The following is a 16958-nucleotide window of genomic DNA, read 5'->3' as shown; positions in this document are numbered from 1 at the left end:
GAATTCGCCGAACATACGCTCCCAGAGCAAAGCACTTTTCGTACGAAATTTTAACATTCTCTTAGGTAATTCGAGGCGAACACCGAATTACATCTCCAAAATGTCGACTCTATAAGAGCCTGAAGCGCACCATGTTTGTGAAATGCCATCGACGTAGCTATGGCTCTCACTTCATGAGCTCTCACTCTGAGAACCTTGAAATGCTCTTCTTCGCATTTAAGGTGAGCTTCCCTTATTACATCTTTTATGAAGAATGTAAGGGCGTTCTTAGAAATCGCTCTTTTCGGATCTCTTACAGAGCACCAAAGACTTTTTTCTGTACCATTCAGCAACTTCTTCTTCTCCAGGTAGAACTTGAGTGCCCTGACTGGACACAAAGTCCTTTCTAGTTCTCTCCCTGTTAAAGAAGATATTCCTTTTATCTCAAAGCTTCTTGGCCAAGGCTTTTGAGGATTTCATTTTTCGCTAGAAAAAAATGGTTGAAATTAGCAAATCGCTGAATCTTTCTTAAACCCACTTTACCTTCCAAAGCTTGCAACTCGCTCACTCTCTTGGCTGTTGCTAACGCAAAAAGGAATAAAGACTTTCTTGTTAAGTCCCTAACGAAGCTGCGTGAGACGGTACGAATTTTTCCGACATTAGGAACTTGAGGACCACATCCAAGTTCCAGCTAGGCTTCTTGATTACATGTTCTTTCGTGGTCGGTCAAAAGACCTTATATAAGGTCATGAAGATCTTTATTGTTTGTCAGCTCTATTCCTCTATGTCGAAAAACGGAGGCCAGCATACTTCTGTAACCCTTCACTGTTGAAACTGCCAGGTTACAGTCTTTTCTCAAATATAGGAGAAAATCTGCGATTTCAGTTACAGAGGTACTGGAGGAGGATATTTTCTTTTCCCTACACCATCTTCTAAACAACTCCCACTTCGACTGATATACTTTAGAAGTGGAGACTCTTCTGGCTCTTGCAATAGCCTTCGCCACTTCTCGTGAAAAGCCCCTTGCTCTGACAAGTCCTTCGACAGTCTGAAGGCGGTCAGACTTAGAGCGGGGAGGTTTTTGTGAAACTGTCGAAGTGGGGTTGTTTGAGAAGATCGTTCCTTAGTGGAAGCGATCTTGGAAAATCCACTAAACCACTCCAGCACCTCTGTGAACCAATCGAGAGCCGGCCAAAAGGGAGCGATGAGGGTCATTCTTGTTCCTTCCGAGCAAGCGAACTTCCTCAACACTTCTCCTACTATCTGAAAGGAGGGAAGGCGTACGTGTCCAAGCCCGTCCAATCTAGCAGAAAGCTGTCTACTGCTACTGCTTGAGGATCGAGATCGGGGAGCAATAGGTTTCTTAATCTGTGGTTCTTGTTGGTCGCGAAACAGGTCTATATTGGGCCTTCCCCACAGGATGCCACAGTTGTTGGCAAATCTGAGGATTGAGAGTCCATTCCGTGGGTAGGACTTGATCTTTTCTGCTTAACAGATCGTGCCCGGACATTTTTCTCTCCCTGTACAAATCTTGTAGGAGAGAGATCTTCCTTTTTCCTGTGCCCAAAATCAGGCAGATCCTTTGCTGATTCGTACAGGGAAAAGGAATGCGTCCCCCCTTGCTTCTTTTATGTAAGCGAGGGCTGTTGTGTTGTCCGAGTGAATCTGAATCCCCAGACCTGAGACCTGTTCCTCGAAATGAAACCAAAGCTAGATGAATGGCAGTTAGCTCTTTCTTGTTGATGTGCCAGGACACTTGTTCTCCTTCCCAAATGCCTGACACTTCTTGCGAACCTAGGGTCGCTCCCCACCCTGAATCTGAGGCGTCTGCAAACAACGCTAGGCGCGGGTTCTGTAAGCGAAGGGAGATTCCTTTGCTTAGTTTCTGGTGGATCTAACCACCAACGGTTATATTCTCCATTGATCCGTTTCGAGATTGGAAAGTCTCTCCCAGATTGTTGGACTTCCAATCCCACTTCTCCTTCAGATAAAATAAAATTGAAGGGGTCGTAGTGAAGTCTTCCTAAGGAAACGAACTGTTCCATCGAGGAGAGGGTCCCCCCAGCAAGAAGCTCATCCATTCCCTCGACGGAACAATGTTCTTTCCTTAAGAAGACTGACACCTTTTCTAGGCAGCGTTCTCTCCTTTCCTGTGAAGGATACGCTAGAAAATCCCGAGAATCCATCTGAATCCCCAGATAGACAATACTTTGCTGGGGAGTCAGCATGGATTTCTCGTGATTTACCAAAAGTCCTAAGGACTTTGTCAACTTTAGAGTCACTAAAAGGTCCTCCAGACATTTTTTCTCCGATTGGGCTCTTATTAGCCAAATCGTCCAGATATAACGAGATCCTGATCCCTTCCAGATGTAGCCAATAAGCTACATTTTTCATGATGTCCGTAAAGACTTGAGGGGCAGTCGAAAGTCCGAAGCACACGCTCGGAACTGGCAACACTTTACCCTTGGAACATGAACCTCAGATATTTCCTTGCTGCCGGATGAATTGGCACATGGAAATACGCATCCTGAAGGTCCAGGGACATACCAGTCCCCTGGACGAAGAGCAGATAGAAACAGAGGAAGACGTCTCCATTGAAAATTTCTCTTCTTCAAGACAAAGAAATTCAGGGCACTGACGTCTAGAACTGGTCTCCATCCCCCCGATGCTTTCGGTACCAGAAATAGCCGATTGTAGAATCCTGGGGTGGACTTGGAGATTCTTGAACCAGTTCTACCGCTTCCTTGGAAATCATCTGTTCCACTGCTTGCAACATAGCAAGCTTTCGGACCGGATCCGAGTATCTGGCGGTTAACTCTCTTGGAGTTGTCGTCACGGGAGGATTTTCCCTGAAGGGGATAAGTATCCTTTTTTCAGGATAGAGAGGGACCAGAGTCCGCTCCCTTCTGCGCCCAGACTTTGGCAAAGTGGAGTAGCCTGGCGCCTACTTTCGTCTGGAGGACTTGCTGTTCATCTAGACTTCCCCGAAGGACCTTCTAGATTGGTCTACTCTTTCTCTCTGGTCTTCGACCTCTAAGAGGGGCTCTATAAGAGGATTGGCCCCTCGAAAGGGCTGAACAAAAGATGGGTCTCTCTTTCTTCTCTATCGGCACTGCCGGCCTAAACTTCTTGGCTGAGTGCGTGAGTAAGATCTTGAGTTGCTTCCTCCGTAAGAGATTTCGAAACCTCTCTAACCGTTTCTTGTGGAAAAAGGTGCGGGGATAAAGGAGCAAAAAGAAGAGATGTCCTTTGCAAGGGTGATACTGCTCTTGCTAAGAACGAGCTAAAGACAGATCTCTTCTTCAAAACTCCCGTTCCAAAAAGAGAGGCAACTTCCACAGAACCGTCCATGACCGCTCTGTCCAGGCAAGCCAGGACGCTCGAAAGTTCCTCCATGGAAACAAAGTCCGTGTCCTGAGCTCTCTTCGCTAATGCTCCTAACGCCCAGTCCATAAAATTGAAGACTTCTAGGTTTTAAATAGGCCCTTTAGAAGGTGGTCCAGCTCACATGCCCCAAGTCGCCTTAGCAGACAGGCAACGACTTCCTCCTAGAAGAGTCCACTAAGGACGCAAAATCCGCATCCGCGGAAGGAAGAAGGTAGACCTAACCCCATCGGTTCTTTGGTCTCGTACCACCTTCCTGGTTTGCCTGTTAACTTGGAAGGAGGGCAGGAAAAAACTGTCTTGCCCGCTTCCCTTCTGGAAGTCAACCACTCTGAAAAAGTTTTCAAAGCCTTTTTCATACAAAGAGCGGGGCGCATCTTAACGAAGGAAGACGATTTGAGAGCTTTAGTGCTGGGAACATCAACGATCCTGGTGAAGGAGGGTCCGCAGGATGAAGGGAGTCTCCGAACTCCTTTAGCAGCAAAAGAGAAAGTCTCTTGTAGTCCGAAACTGCTACATCTACAGGCTCTTCGTCTTCCGATACCTGATCCAACTGATCTACAGAAGGAGATCGTTTTGGAGTGATCTGGCTCTTCCCGGGAGAAGAACTCCTTTCCCGAGAAGGGTTGCGCGGAACATTAGCACTCCTAATACGAAGAGTGAGGCTCCTGTCTGTCTGCAACACTCTTGTGCCTACTAGATTCTTGTTGTCTAGGTTCTCCGGGTTCGTGGCGCTTGCTAGGCTCCTGGCGTCCTGATTCAGGGCGCTTGAAAAGATCCCCGCGTCCTGATTCCTGACGCTTAACAGGCTCTTGGCGCCCTAACACTTGACGCCTAACGTACTCCTGGCGCCCTGACTCCTGACGCCCTGACTCCTGGCGCCCTGACTCCTGGCGCCCTGACTCCTGGCGCCCTGACTCATGGCGTCCTGGCTCATAGCGTCCTGATTCCTGCCTTCTAGCAGAATCCTGACGTCCTGAATCCAGCGTTCTAAGAGGCTCTTGACGTCCTTTCTTGCGTCTTGCTGCCTCTTTGCGCCTGTCTGGCTCCTGGTCCTGGAGACCCAAGGGATCCTGATACCTAAATCGGTTTCCCGGTTCCTTGTAGCTAAACCGATCGAGGCTTCTTCTCGATGCGCTGTGTCTAAGAGGACGCTTCGGGGAAGCCAGCCTATAGGGCGAAAGGGCTCTTCTCTCAGGAGAACAACTCCTATCCGACGAGTCCCTTGACGAAGGCGATAAACGCCCTGGAGATCGTGAGAGTTCTCTCCTATACGAAGAAGGACGCTTAGCGGAACTCTTAACAGGAGCGAGACATCCTTCCTCCTTGTAGAGTCCTTAGCAAAAGAGCTACGAGCGACGCTAACTGCTCTTCAGATTAACCAAAAACTTCTTGGTCGGATCCTGAAGAGCAGGCTCCTCTTGTCTAGTCCTCTTAGGTCCCGAAGGCCAATCCTCGGGAAAACGCTCTGGGCTGGAGTCAGCAGCGTCTCCTTTAGGCGCCTTTCCAGGCTCTCTTCAAAGGGAAGGGCGCGAACGGGAGGCCGAACTCCATCCTCGTTTAGGAGAGGAAGAAGTCTGAGGCCGAAAAAACACTCCTTCAGGACGCCTTTTTCTGCGGCAATCCGAGGCAGCCTGGGACTTAACAACAGGATCTGCCGAAGGGACGCCTGACCGTTGGGATGTTCTGCATCCTCCCTGCGGCTTTCGACATTCCTCCTCCCCTGGTCCTGGGAGTTTGGAAGAGGTCTAGGCCTAGGAGCAATGAGGAAACCGGTCAGAACGCCCCCTCCACATGCACTGGGGACACTGCACAAGTCACTATCACCACTCTTACCTTGGTTTAGAGCTCGTAGTTGAGCTGAAGTTTCTTAATTGAAGCTTTTACATTTTCCCTTTCTGATGAAGAATCTTTGGATTCAGAACAGGGAGAAGCAGCTGAGGCTAAGGGAAAATTGTTAGATGGAGAGTTAATTTCTTGTTCTAAGGAGCAAGATCTACTAGATGACCTAGCTGAAGCCTTCCTCACTCTATCTCTCTCAAGCTTCCTAACATATGAAGATAATTCCTTCCATTCAAGCTCCGTAAGGTTCTCGCATTCCACACAGGTGTTAATAAAAGAACATTCATTCTCCCTGCATTTAGCGCAAATACTATGCGGATCTAATGCCGATTTAGGCAGCCTAACCTTACAGTCTTCCCTACTGCAAACTCTAAACATAGGTGAAGCCTTAGCGTCAGACATCGTGAAAGAGTAGTCAAAACCAAAGTCGAAAAACAGTCCACAATAAGCGTATGCCAAGCCAGAGAAAAAACAGAATACGTCACAAAAAACCAATCCAAATTCTCGGCAAACGAGTTGAAATCCAAGATGGAGGAAACGAACAATAGGTGTTGTCCGTTCAACCGACAGAGAAATTATGGCTTTAGAAATAAACGGGATAGTTCCAGACCCCGCCACCCAGCGGCGGGAATGGTGGATCACCTGACCTACCTGTCGCGTGTGCCGCGAGTTTTGAAATTCTGTCGGGACGACCGAGTCTATAGCTAAGTATATATCTGCTGGGTAAGTTACTTGTACAAAAATTACTATTTACAACCCCTTGTGGGGTCTCTATTAAAAGACAATGATATTGTTATGTTACAATAAAGTTTCATACATACTTACCTGGCAGATATATACATAGCTAAGACTCCGTCGTCCCCCGACAGAAATTCAAAATTTCGCGCCACTCGCTACAGTAGGTCAGGTGATCTACCGGCCTGCCCTGGTGGCAGGACTAGGAACCATCCCCGTTTTCTATCATATTTTCTCTCTTCCACCTGTCTCCTGCGGGGAGGCTGGGTGGGCCTTTAATTGTATATATCTGCCAGGTAAGTATGTATGAAACTTTATTGTAACATAACAATATCATTTTCATACAATCACTTACCTGTCAGATATATACATAGCTGATTGGCACCTTCGGTGGAGGGTAAGAGACAGCTTCTATATGGAATAGACAGGTGTAAACAACATATGTTTGTAGGTATAAAATAAACCTTGGTTCCTACCTGATAGGTGGTAGACTTCGTGGGTGTTTGCCCAGTAGTCTGCATCACCTCAGAAACTTTAGCGAGATATATGATCTATGGCCAAGAGTTCTTGTGGGTCTGCCGATGGTGGCTTATCCGCTTAATCGGCAGAGCCTAAAAGGACTTTGTCAATGGGTGCTGATCCACTTATATGACAATACACCTTATGAAGGAGCATACAACCAATCCCGACCACCTGATCCTAACCATATGTTAGAACTAAGGATTGTTACTAGTTATCCCCGAACTCGTCACAACAACCGTAACTCAAAACCACTACGCACACATACATAATTTTCCAAAAAAAAATTATACTCAACTAATTGGATATGACAAGAATTCTCTTACTGAACAACATAGACGGCCGCCCGTGCGAGCCAAATCCTCCATTGTTCGAAGAGACTCTCGACCATATCCAAAAAGAAGAACAGTATATACATTTAAGGATTGGTGTCGGCTCCCGTACCCAGAATCGTATCCGCCGATACGAAAGGACCTAGAGAAAAAACAACTTCTCATATGGTCACCACGCACGTCTTTCAAGTAATGAGATGCAAATACTGAGTTGCATCTCCAAAATGTCGTATCTATGATGTTTTTAAGCGACATATTCTTATGAAACGAGAGAGACGTCGCTATAGCTCTCACTTCATGAGCTTTTTTACTCTCAACAGTTGTAACTGTTCGTCAGGACAGGCCTTATGAGCGTCTGTAATGACGTTTCTTACAAAGAATGCCAGCGCATTCTTGGACATCAGTCTTGTGGGGTCTTTTACCGCGCACCAAAGACCTTGTCTAGAACCTCCCCCATTCATGATGCTTTCTCTGAAGGTAGAACTTCAGAGCTCTAACAGGGCATAGAGACCTCTCTGCTTCTCTGCCTACGAGACTCGACAGTCCTTTGACTTCGAAAGACTTAGGCCAGGGATTCGTGGGATTCTCGTTTTTCGCTAAAAACAGGGTCTTAAACGAGCAAATAGCCGAGTCTCCCTTGAATCCTACTTTATCCTGCAGAGCATGCAATTCACTAATTCTCTTTGCCGTAGCTAAAGATAACAGGAATAGGCATTTTCTGGTCATGTCTCTAAACGATGCCAGATGAGGAGGTTCGAATCTTTCCGATGACAGATACTTGAGGACTACGTCTAGGTTCCAGTTCGGAGGTACTGGTTCCTTAGACTTTGAAGTCTCAAAAGACTTATGAGATCGTGGAGATCTTTATTATTTGCCAGATCTAATCCTCTGTTCCTGAATACAGCCGAGAGCATACTTCTGTATCCCTTTATTGTGGATACGGCTAGATGAGATTTTTCTCTTAGGAATAGCAGGAAATCAGCAATTTCCGCTATAGAGGTAGTGGAGGAGGACAACTTCTTGGATCTACACCACCTTCTAAATACCTCCCACTTCGATTGGTATACTTTCGTAGTGGAGGTTCTGCGTGCTCTCGCGATCGCGCTTGCCACTTCGCGAGAAAAGCTCTCGCTCTGACAAGTCTTTCGATAGTCGAAAGGCAGTAGAGCAGAGCGGGGAGGTTTTGATGGTACCTCTGAGGTGTGGTTGTCTGAGAAGATCCGTCATTCCTGGTAGGGATCTTGGAAAGGTCTACGATCCACTCTACCACCTCCGGTGAACCATTCCTGGGCCGGCCAAAAGGGGGCTATTAACGTCATCCTCGTCTCCTTTGACGCCACAAACTTTTTCATTACTAAACCCCAGGATTTTGAATGGGGGAAAAGCATAAACGTACTTACTCGAGACCAGTTTAGCAGGAAGGCGTCTACCATAATTGCTCTTGGATCTTCCACGACCGAGCAAAACACTGGGAGCCTTTTTGAAATGAATGTTGCGAAGAGATCCACATGAGGAGTCCCCCACAGAGACCAGAGATCGAGACACACTTCCTCGTGTAGAGTCCATTCTGTATGAAGGACCTGGTTCCTCCTGCTGAGCCTGTCCGCCCTCACATTCCTTACTCCTGTACGAACCTTGTCAGCAGGGAGATGTTCCTGTGGGACGTCCAAAGTAATAGGTCTCTCGTGAGCTCGTAAAGGAACGAGGAGTGCGTACATCCATTTTCCGAATGTAGGCAAGTGCGGTGGTGTTGTCCACGTTTACTTGCACTACCTTGTTTGACACCAGAGGTTCTAGGCTCTTTCAAGGCCAGATGTACGGCGAAGAGCTCTTTGCAGTTTATGTGCCAAGACACCTGTGCTGGTTCCCAGGTGCCTGACACTTCCTCTGAGCCTAATGTCGCTCCCCAACCAACCTGTCTCCGACGCGTCGGAGAACAACACTAGGTCTGGGTTCTGTGTTCTTAGAGAGATCCCTTTGTTCTCTTCCAGAGGTAGCAACCACCACTGTAGGTGTGACTTTATCTCCACTGGAATGGGAAAAAACGTCCGACAGTTGTCCGGTTTCCAGCTCCAAGACCTCTTGAGGAAGAATTGAAGCGGACGTATATGAAGTCTTCTAGAGGGAAGAATTGTTCTAGCGAGGAAAGCGTCCCCAGAAGGCTCAACCATTCCCTCGCCGACGTTTGTTGCTTCTAAGAAGAGAGAGATTATCCGCAAAACCTTTTGCGGTTCTTCTCTTGCGAAGGAAAAACTCGAAAACCCCGAGAATCCATCCGAATCCCCAGATAGACTAGGTCTTGTCTGGGGGTCAGCTGAGACTTCTCGAGGTTCACAAGCAATCCAACGCTTTGATCAAATCCAGAGTTAACTTTAGGTCCTCCAAGCACTGTCTCTCCGATCTGGCCCTGATGAGCCAGTCGTCTAGATACATAGAGACATTCACTCCTTTGAGGTGAAGAAATCTCGCCACATTCTTCATCAGGCTTGTGAAGACCTGAGGAGCTGTGGACAGGCCGAAACACAAGGCTCTGAACTGAAAGATCCTTCCCCCCGTTCATGAAACGGAGGTACGTTCTTCGATGAAGGGTGGATCGGGACGTGAAAGTAGGCGTCCTGGAGATCTAGAGACACCATCCAATCTCCTTGTCGTAATGACGCTAGGACTGAAGCAGAAGTCTCCATGGAGAACTTCTCCTTCTGAACAAATTTGTTCAGAGAGCTGACGTCCAGTACTGGTCTCCAGCCTCCCGAGGCTTTCGCAACCAGAAAAAGGCGATTGTAAAACCCCGGGGAGTGTTGATCCCGTACCAATTCTATCGCTCTCTTGTCCCACATTTGTTCCACCATCGATCGAAGAGTATCCCTCAGCATAGGATCCTTGTATTTGGCTGATAGTTCCCTTGGTATTGACGTTAGGGGAGGAGTGTTCAGGAAAGGGATACGATATCCCCTCCTTAAGATCGCCAAAGATGACGCTTCTGCATTTATCAGTGTCCAGGCTTCCACAAATCCCAGGAGCCTGGCACCTACTGGTGCTTGGAGGAGAGAATCTTCATTTTCCCTTCTTAAAGGGACGAAAAGCAGATCTACCTCTCTTCTCTGTGGCCTTCCTCCTTGTGGAAGGTCTGGATGTCGGACCACCTCGAAAGGGCTGCACCGTAGTACTGGGTCTTTTCTTGTCCGATGCAGCAACAGGTTTCTTCCTTTTTTTTTTTTTTTTTTGCTGACTGCTTCCAGCAGATCCTGAGTTGCCTTCTCAGTTAAAGAATGTGCAATGTCCTTTACTCTAACTGAGAAGGGAAAAAACACAAAAAAAGTCAGATAGAGGCGCATATAGAAGTGCCGCTCTCTGAGCATGAGAGACTGCCTTTGTTAAGAAGGCGCCATATACAGTCCTTTTCTTTAAAAGACCTGCCCCAAACAAAGAGGAAATTTCAAAAGATCCATCCTGTACCGCCTTGTCAATACAAGACAATATGCATAACAGGGCTTCAGGCTCGATTCCTTCCGAATCATGGGCTTTCTTGGACATCACCCCAAGGGACCAATCTAAGAAGTTAAAAACTTCCAATACACGAAAGAGTCCCTTGAGGAGATGATCCAGTTCCGAAATTCCCCACGTAATCCGTGCAGAATTGAGACTTTGACGCCTTGAAGCGTCAACCAAAGTCGAAAAATCTGTTTCGGTTGTAGAAGGGAGAGCAATACCCATATTTTCTCCCGTCTGATACCAAATGCCTCTTTTCCCAGCTAATCTTGCTGGAGGCATGCAGAAGACTGTCCTCACTAAGTCTTTCTTAGACTTCATCCATGAGTCTAAGGAATGTAATGCTCTCTTCATCGATATGGTGGGTTTCATTTTTAGAAAAGACGAAGGCTTCTTCGTCTTAGCACTGGAAAAGAGCGAGCGAGGAGAAGGAGGAGCGGCAGGCGTCAACTCGTCTCCGTACTCCTCAAGAAGTAGGGTAGTCAACACCTTATAGTTAGACAGACCTTCTCTTCCACTATATTCGTCATCCGAGTTTTCCTCCAACTCGGGATCTACAAGCGTCTCCGCTCTCCTTTCCGAACATTCTTCTTGCGGAGACAAACTCCTAACAGGAGAGGGGCTAAGGGAATGGTAATCCTTCCTCTTTCCTGCTCTAGTAGTCTTGGAAGGCGTCATAAGCTTCGGCTTCTCTAGAATTTTAGAAGACTCTTCATGCTTACATGACGCTTCCCTTTTGCCAAGCGTCATGGATGACGTCTTTTGCTGACGTCTCGATGACGCTTCGCGCTTGGAAGACGCTCCGCTCTCCAAAGGCGTCCTACTTGGCGTCATAATATTGGACGGAGCGTCATGTCTATGCTCCGTTTCCAATGACGCTTCGCGTCTAACAGACGTCTTACGTCTCTCTGGCGTTACGAAACTCTCGTAAGCACCTGTTCTCGCTCTCGCACTAGACGCTTCTGTAAGACGTTTAGCCGTTTCCCGTCTGTATGACGTTTGACGTTGAACAGGTAAGAGAGGACGAGACTTCTTAATTGGAAGCGTCACGTCCTTCCGACGTGGCGCTAAAACTCCCACTAGAGATGACAGTTGCTCTTGCACTGCTATAATGATCTTTCTTGACGCTTCTTCCACGTCCAGTGCATGACGTCTTTCGTGCCATACACTCGGTGGAGAAAAAGGAAAGGGAAATGGGTACTTCCGCGTACACTTCAGGTGACGCTGACGCCCCCACCCCCCTTCGCTTTCTTGCTAAGAAGACGGAGCGTCATCTGAGAAACGCTCTGGACTAGAATCCATGTCATGCGTCATATGACGCTTCAGCGGTCTCGACAAGTTCGATTCCTTCCACCCTCGTTTAGGTGAGGGAGAGGGAGAGGACGAGAAACACTCGCGAAGGACGCTTTTTCTAAAACGCCCTTGAGCCGCCTGCAACGAAGCAGAGCTAGTGAAGGGACGTCTGACCGTTGGGATTCCCCACAACCTCCTTAAGGCTTTCGACTTTCCTTCTCCTCTGGGCTCGTGAGCTTGGAAGAGGTCTAGGCCTGGGAGCGTCGCAGGGACGATCAAACGCCCCCTCCACAACACTGGGAGAACTCACTTCACTGTAATGCTCACTTTCACTCACTGCCTTACCTTTGAAGTCAGCCATCTTGGACTTCATGTCTCTAATTGTAGCTTTCAGATTGGCGATTTCCGATGCCGAATCCGAAAAAGCACTCTGAGAATGAGATACATAGGGAGAATCTACATCCGTAGGAATAGAAATATCAGTGAAAGGCTCAATAGGCCTTGAACTCACACCTTTCAATCGTCTAATTCTATCCCTCTCTAACTTCTTCAAATAAGAAGTCAAAGTCTTCCACTCTTCTGCATTCAATCCCTCGCATTCCTTACAAGTATTAATAGCAGAACACTGAAACCCCCTACATTTACGGCATACAGTGTGAGGATCAACCGAAGCTTTCGGTATCCTCACCCTGCAGCCTACATTCACACACATTCTCACACTCACATTAGAATCAGACATACTGAGAAAAATCCAAAAGAGTTATTCCAAAAACAGTCCACTGTAGCGAATGCCAAAACACGATCCAAATACGTCACCAAAAAGCCGAAAAACGATGATCAAAGGTTGAAAAATGAATCTAAGTCAGGAGGTAATAACAACAATGTTGATACCACCAGCGACAGAGAAAATATGATAGAAAACGGGGATGGTTCCTAGTCCTGCCACCCAGGGCAGGCCAGTAGATCACCTGACCTACCTGTAGCGAGTGGCGCGAAATTTGAATTTCTGTCGGGGACGACGGAGTCTTAGCTATGTATATATCTGACAGGTAAGTTGATTGTATGAAAATCATAAATTTTACCAAGTTATACATGTTTTTTCTAATAAATAATTTTATTTTATTCTATAGAATTACAATTATATCTCACACAATATCATGATAGACAAGAACTAAAATAAGTAAAAATTTCTTTGTAGTATTTGTTACAAAATATTTAAGTAAATTTACTGAGATAAAAGATCCAGTAACTATTTGGATTATACATGATTTTTTCTAATATTTTTTGCAAAATTATAATTATAACTGACCTATTATCGTATAGATAAAAACTGAAACCAACAGCAATCCATGGGTATATTTATGAGCAAATACTATATAACAAGATGTCATGTGAGAGAGACAGACAATACATGGCCCCTTAAAGTTAAGTACATACTACACAACTGAATCATGAGACGCCTAGACTCGGTGAGCTGAGCCAGTCTAAAAGCTCCCATTAGTAAATTATGGGCTATTGAAATAATAGAACCTCTTTCCTGCCCGATTCCACCAAATCGATGGCACATCATATTGATATTCATATGAAGATATCTGTCCATTAAGGGTCAATCTATGTGAAAAAAATATACTACATATAAGGTACCTAACCCAAAAAATGCCTGAGCTACTAAAAGTGGCATACCACTGTACAAGCTCCAAGTTTTAACCCTCACAGTCTGGGCAAATATACACTAATGCATATTACACCCATGACCAGGATAAATTTAAGGATGGCCAATTTAAAAGAAAAAAAAGAAAGAAAGAAAAAAAAAACTCATCAATGGAAAGAGGAAGATACATATATTCTCAACTTATAAGAAAAAAAATTCTGAAAAAAAAATATCTGTACCTTCCACAGGAAGTTGAAAGTGAATATTTCCCAACCCTTGCGAGCCTCTTTTCCCTAAGACAGTTGTAAAAATATGCTAATTTTACAAAGTTATAAGTATTCTTTCTAATACGTATCTTTTAAATTTAATTTTGTCAAATTTACAGCTCAGACAGTATCATAAAAGATAAAAACTAAAACTGGGAACAAATTCTTAGCGTGCATGGTAAAATATTTATGACACATCCTTGGACATGAAGTTGTGACAATTCCCCTTACCACATCACGCAAGACTGAAGGTCTCTCAGCTCAGCTCTGACTCTTATACAGTGATCTGAAGAGTTGCCAATAGTGATAAATGGAACTAGGAACATTTTTCCCGCAAAATTCGTTCAAACTGTACGGCACCAAATCTTGAACATAAATATGTATGCTTCCTGGACTTTGCCTCAAAGCTATATGTAAACATTATGTATGTTACCTATCCACACCAGCTGCAAAAGATGGCTCACTTTGCTTGGTAGACTTCTGCAGAAGACTGACATCTACACTCAGCTGATGAGAACATGGTCTTGGCGGCAGAAAAGGCTGACTTCCAGGCCAAAACTATGAGGCTGGAGGAGGCTGGAGAAGTCCCCTTGGGAGGAAGCAACCATACCAAAGGAAGGAACTTCTCCTGTCCCGTAGTATGAGTACCTTCTCTTCAAAAGACGAGATGGTCAATAACTAAAATTGAATTTACCCAATTCTTTCTTTTCTGACATCCATTCCATTTCTCCACTTCTTTGAGAGCCTTCCTTGCTCAAATAGAAAGCATCATCTGAGTTACATGAGCAGATCCAACAAGCCAACTGCTCAATTGGAGAATCAACACTGAAGATGAAGGTGTTGCAGAAAGAAGTTGTGTAGCTCTGTAGTAAATAGCACAGCAAAGATGCATAAGCTGTCAGGGTGTCTTCCTCCACTTCCTCCTCTTCCTCAACCGAAGGTACCGGAGACGTTGTTGAGTCCCTCGTAGTTGTGGATGGCTTCTTTAAATAACTCAAAATTTTGTCCAATAGCTGCTTAATTGGGGCACGAGAGATCCAACAACCCTTAAGGTTGTTGTACAGGAGCTGGAGCAGCAGACTCAAGTCTAACTGACTTTGGGCGACCATCTAAATAAGAGGACTGACATTGTCTTGCTGTACAAGAAGGCTCGAATCCAGGTTTATGATGAGGAAGCATTGGTGCCAAATATCATCTTAGAGTGAGAGGGTGCTGGAGTGCAAGCAGGTGCTTGGGAGCAAGTGGGAACAAGCAGCCACTCAGGTGCAGGTGAGCGCTCAGGAGCATAAGACTGCTCAGGCGCAAAAGAGCGCTCATTCGATGCGTCTTGTTGTGGCGCCAACTGGCACTTAGACACATAAGGTCAACCTGAAGAAACTTCATCACCGGAAACTACTGGTGTTATAGCACGTTTGCGTTTCACCATCGCTTGACGGTTGTCTGAATGTTCACTGGGAAAACTAAACACTTTTTACAAGGCAACTGAGGGGTACAAAGCACTTCTGCTAACCTTTTCAATAGTCTTTACTTACCACTGTTGTGCCATTGACGCCTCTGTTCCGGACTCGAATTATCGGAACTAACCAAAAGACAATGTGTTCATGAAATACCACTGCCTAATGCACAAATTACTGTTTAATGCTTACCGTTTGGGTTCCATCCCCCAACTAGCTGGTACTAGACAATGCCGAGTAGAGCTCCCACCACATTTTATACCAGCCCCTCGGGGATGCACATGAAAACACAAATTAGACAATAAATTCCTCATTAGGGTAAAATACCGAATGACCGGCCTCTACCATAGTGTCACCACCTTCCTAAATATCAGAAATTATGGCCTTAATTTGGGACTTGGGAGAAAAAACTTAGTACTTCGAGAGGAAAATAGAGGTCCTGAGGTGTTGCTTCGACGGCTGCTGGCTCCTGATAATGTCTATCCTGGGTTACAGGACATGTTAAAAGTACTTTTTCAGGAAGGTTGCACTACGGGAGAGGCCGGCCATTCGGTAATTTACGCGGTATACTTTTTACCCTAGGTATCTCGATCAACTCCTCAAATGATCTCACTTGTAGGTTATAGCCTACCCTTTTCTACACCCGTTTAGTCAAAATGGTAATTCTAGGCAATAACTCCGCACGGGCTGCAAGGAACATTCCCGTGAACACGACAGCCACTAGGGACTGGGGCGCCAAATGTATTTCGTCATGCTTAGTAGTACTAGCCCCTGGGTGGTTAATTACAGTCGAACCCCCGAAAATAACGGCAAATTCTTAATAATCAACTGTAATTTCCAAAGAAATACCCAACATGGAGTTATTACCTACATTTACCGTCAAAATATACTATTATAGGCTAGGTACCTAATAAACAATACCTCCATGCAGGCATCGCCTTTACATTTAGCTTAGAATCTAACCCCCACCTACTAGTCTAGTAGGCTACAGAACTACTAGATATTAGTAGTAGGTACCTAGTAGTTAAATTGCTTAGCCTACCTAGTCCTAGAAACAACAGATCAGCATAGGTATCTCATTTTTCAGTTGTACTCTACTGTAACGATAGGTATGAAGTACTATCTGTCGTTACATAGTAGGGCCCCAGAACAAGCAAATTTAAAAATACGCCTAGGGTGGGCTGAGCTACCGGGGTCACGTTTAACTTAGGCCTATCTTAAAAGACCCTAGCCATGTCTACCTAGCCCACTAGCTAGCTAATGTGACAGGAGACCGGGGGCCCAGCCTCCTCTCACAAGGGAAATTGAGCTCTACTGCATACTTTGCCATTATAACTAGCACAGGTCGTACTTCCACTTGCACTTGAACAAGACTAAGAGATAAAAACGTGATATCAACCTTTTATCACTTAAAACGGGAGAGGAAAGTAGGCGTTTCCAATCACAGGAAAACTTCTATTTACTATTACACTGAAGATAATGCTGGCAGATACATTACATCGAAAAGAAAACGAGCGCACACGACGCGCCAGTAAAAGCTGGTGAAAAATAGACAGATATTTCAGAGCCGAGTGTAATATTTTCTCCTTCCAATGGTGTTTTTCAATATGACAGCATAATTATCCCCAATTTAAACATTTATTTACTAGAAGAAAGGTACTGGTGGTTCTTACTTTCCAAGTTCAAGTTATAAACGGATCAAACACAGCAGGTAAATGTATGATTTTATCATAATCTTTAGATTAGGAAAATACCAAATGATATTCCAGAGTGATTTAGATGAGAATATTGACGCTCTTTAACTCTGAATTAGGTTACGATGTAACAATGAGTGAAGAATCTAAGAAAGTTGTTTGCTCGTTTAACGCTCATATGACTTTCGTCCGACTTTCTTTATGAAGAATAATGATAACGTTGAATGGGTTTAAGTCGTCATTGGTAACTTTTGTGTTTAAATAAAGTAATAGTTGATATTATAGATATAAAATAATTTGTGATTTACATGAATTTTACA

The 16958-nt window shown here is 45.2% G+C and overlaps 1 protein-coding gene across 3 annotated transcripts in view; it reads right to left on the bottom strand.

Annotated features, from left to right (window-relative positions):
• LOC135216136 (vacuolar protein sorting-associated protein 35-like) overlaps positions 1–16502 on the bottom strand; it is a 156516-nt gene extending 140014 nt beyond the window's left edge. For 2 of the 3 annotated variants that reach the window (XM_064251217.1, XM_064251218.1), the window contains exon 1: positions 16267–16425. In XM_064251217.1, coding sequence (XP_064107287.1) covers positions 16267–16274 — 8 coding nt within the window. In that variant the 5' untranslated portion in view covers positions 16275–16425. Of the gene's footprint in view, positions 1–16266 lie in introns of all 3 variants that reach the window. The other variant, XM_064251219.1, reaches the window with a different exon arrangement.
• Positions 16503–16958: the final 456 nt, after the last annotated feature.

The sequence above is a fragment of the Macrobrachium nipponense genome, chromosome 6 (genome assembly GCF_015104395.2).
Source record: "Macrobrachium nipponense isolate FS-2020 chromosome 6, ASM1510439v2, whole genome shotgun sequence".
Classification (NCBI taxonomy): domain Eukaryota; kingdom Metazoa; phylum Arthropoda; class Malacostraca; order Decapoda; family Palaemonidae; genus Macrobrachium; species Macrobrachium nipponense.
This window is presented reverse-complemented; position numbering and strand designations above follow the sequence as displayed.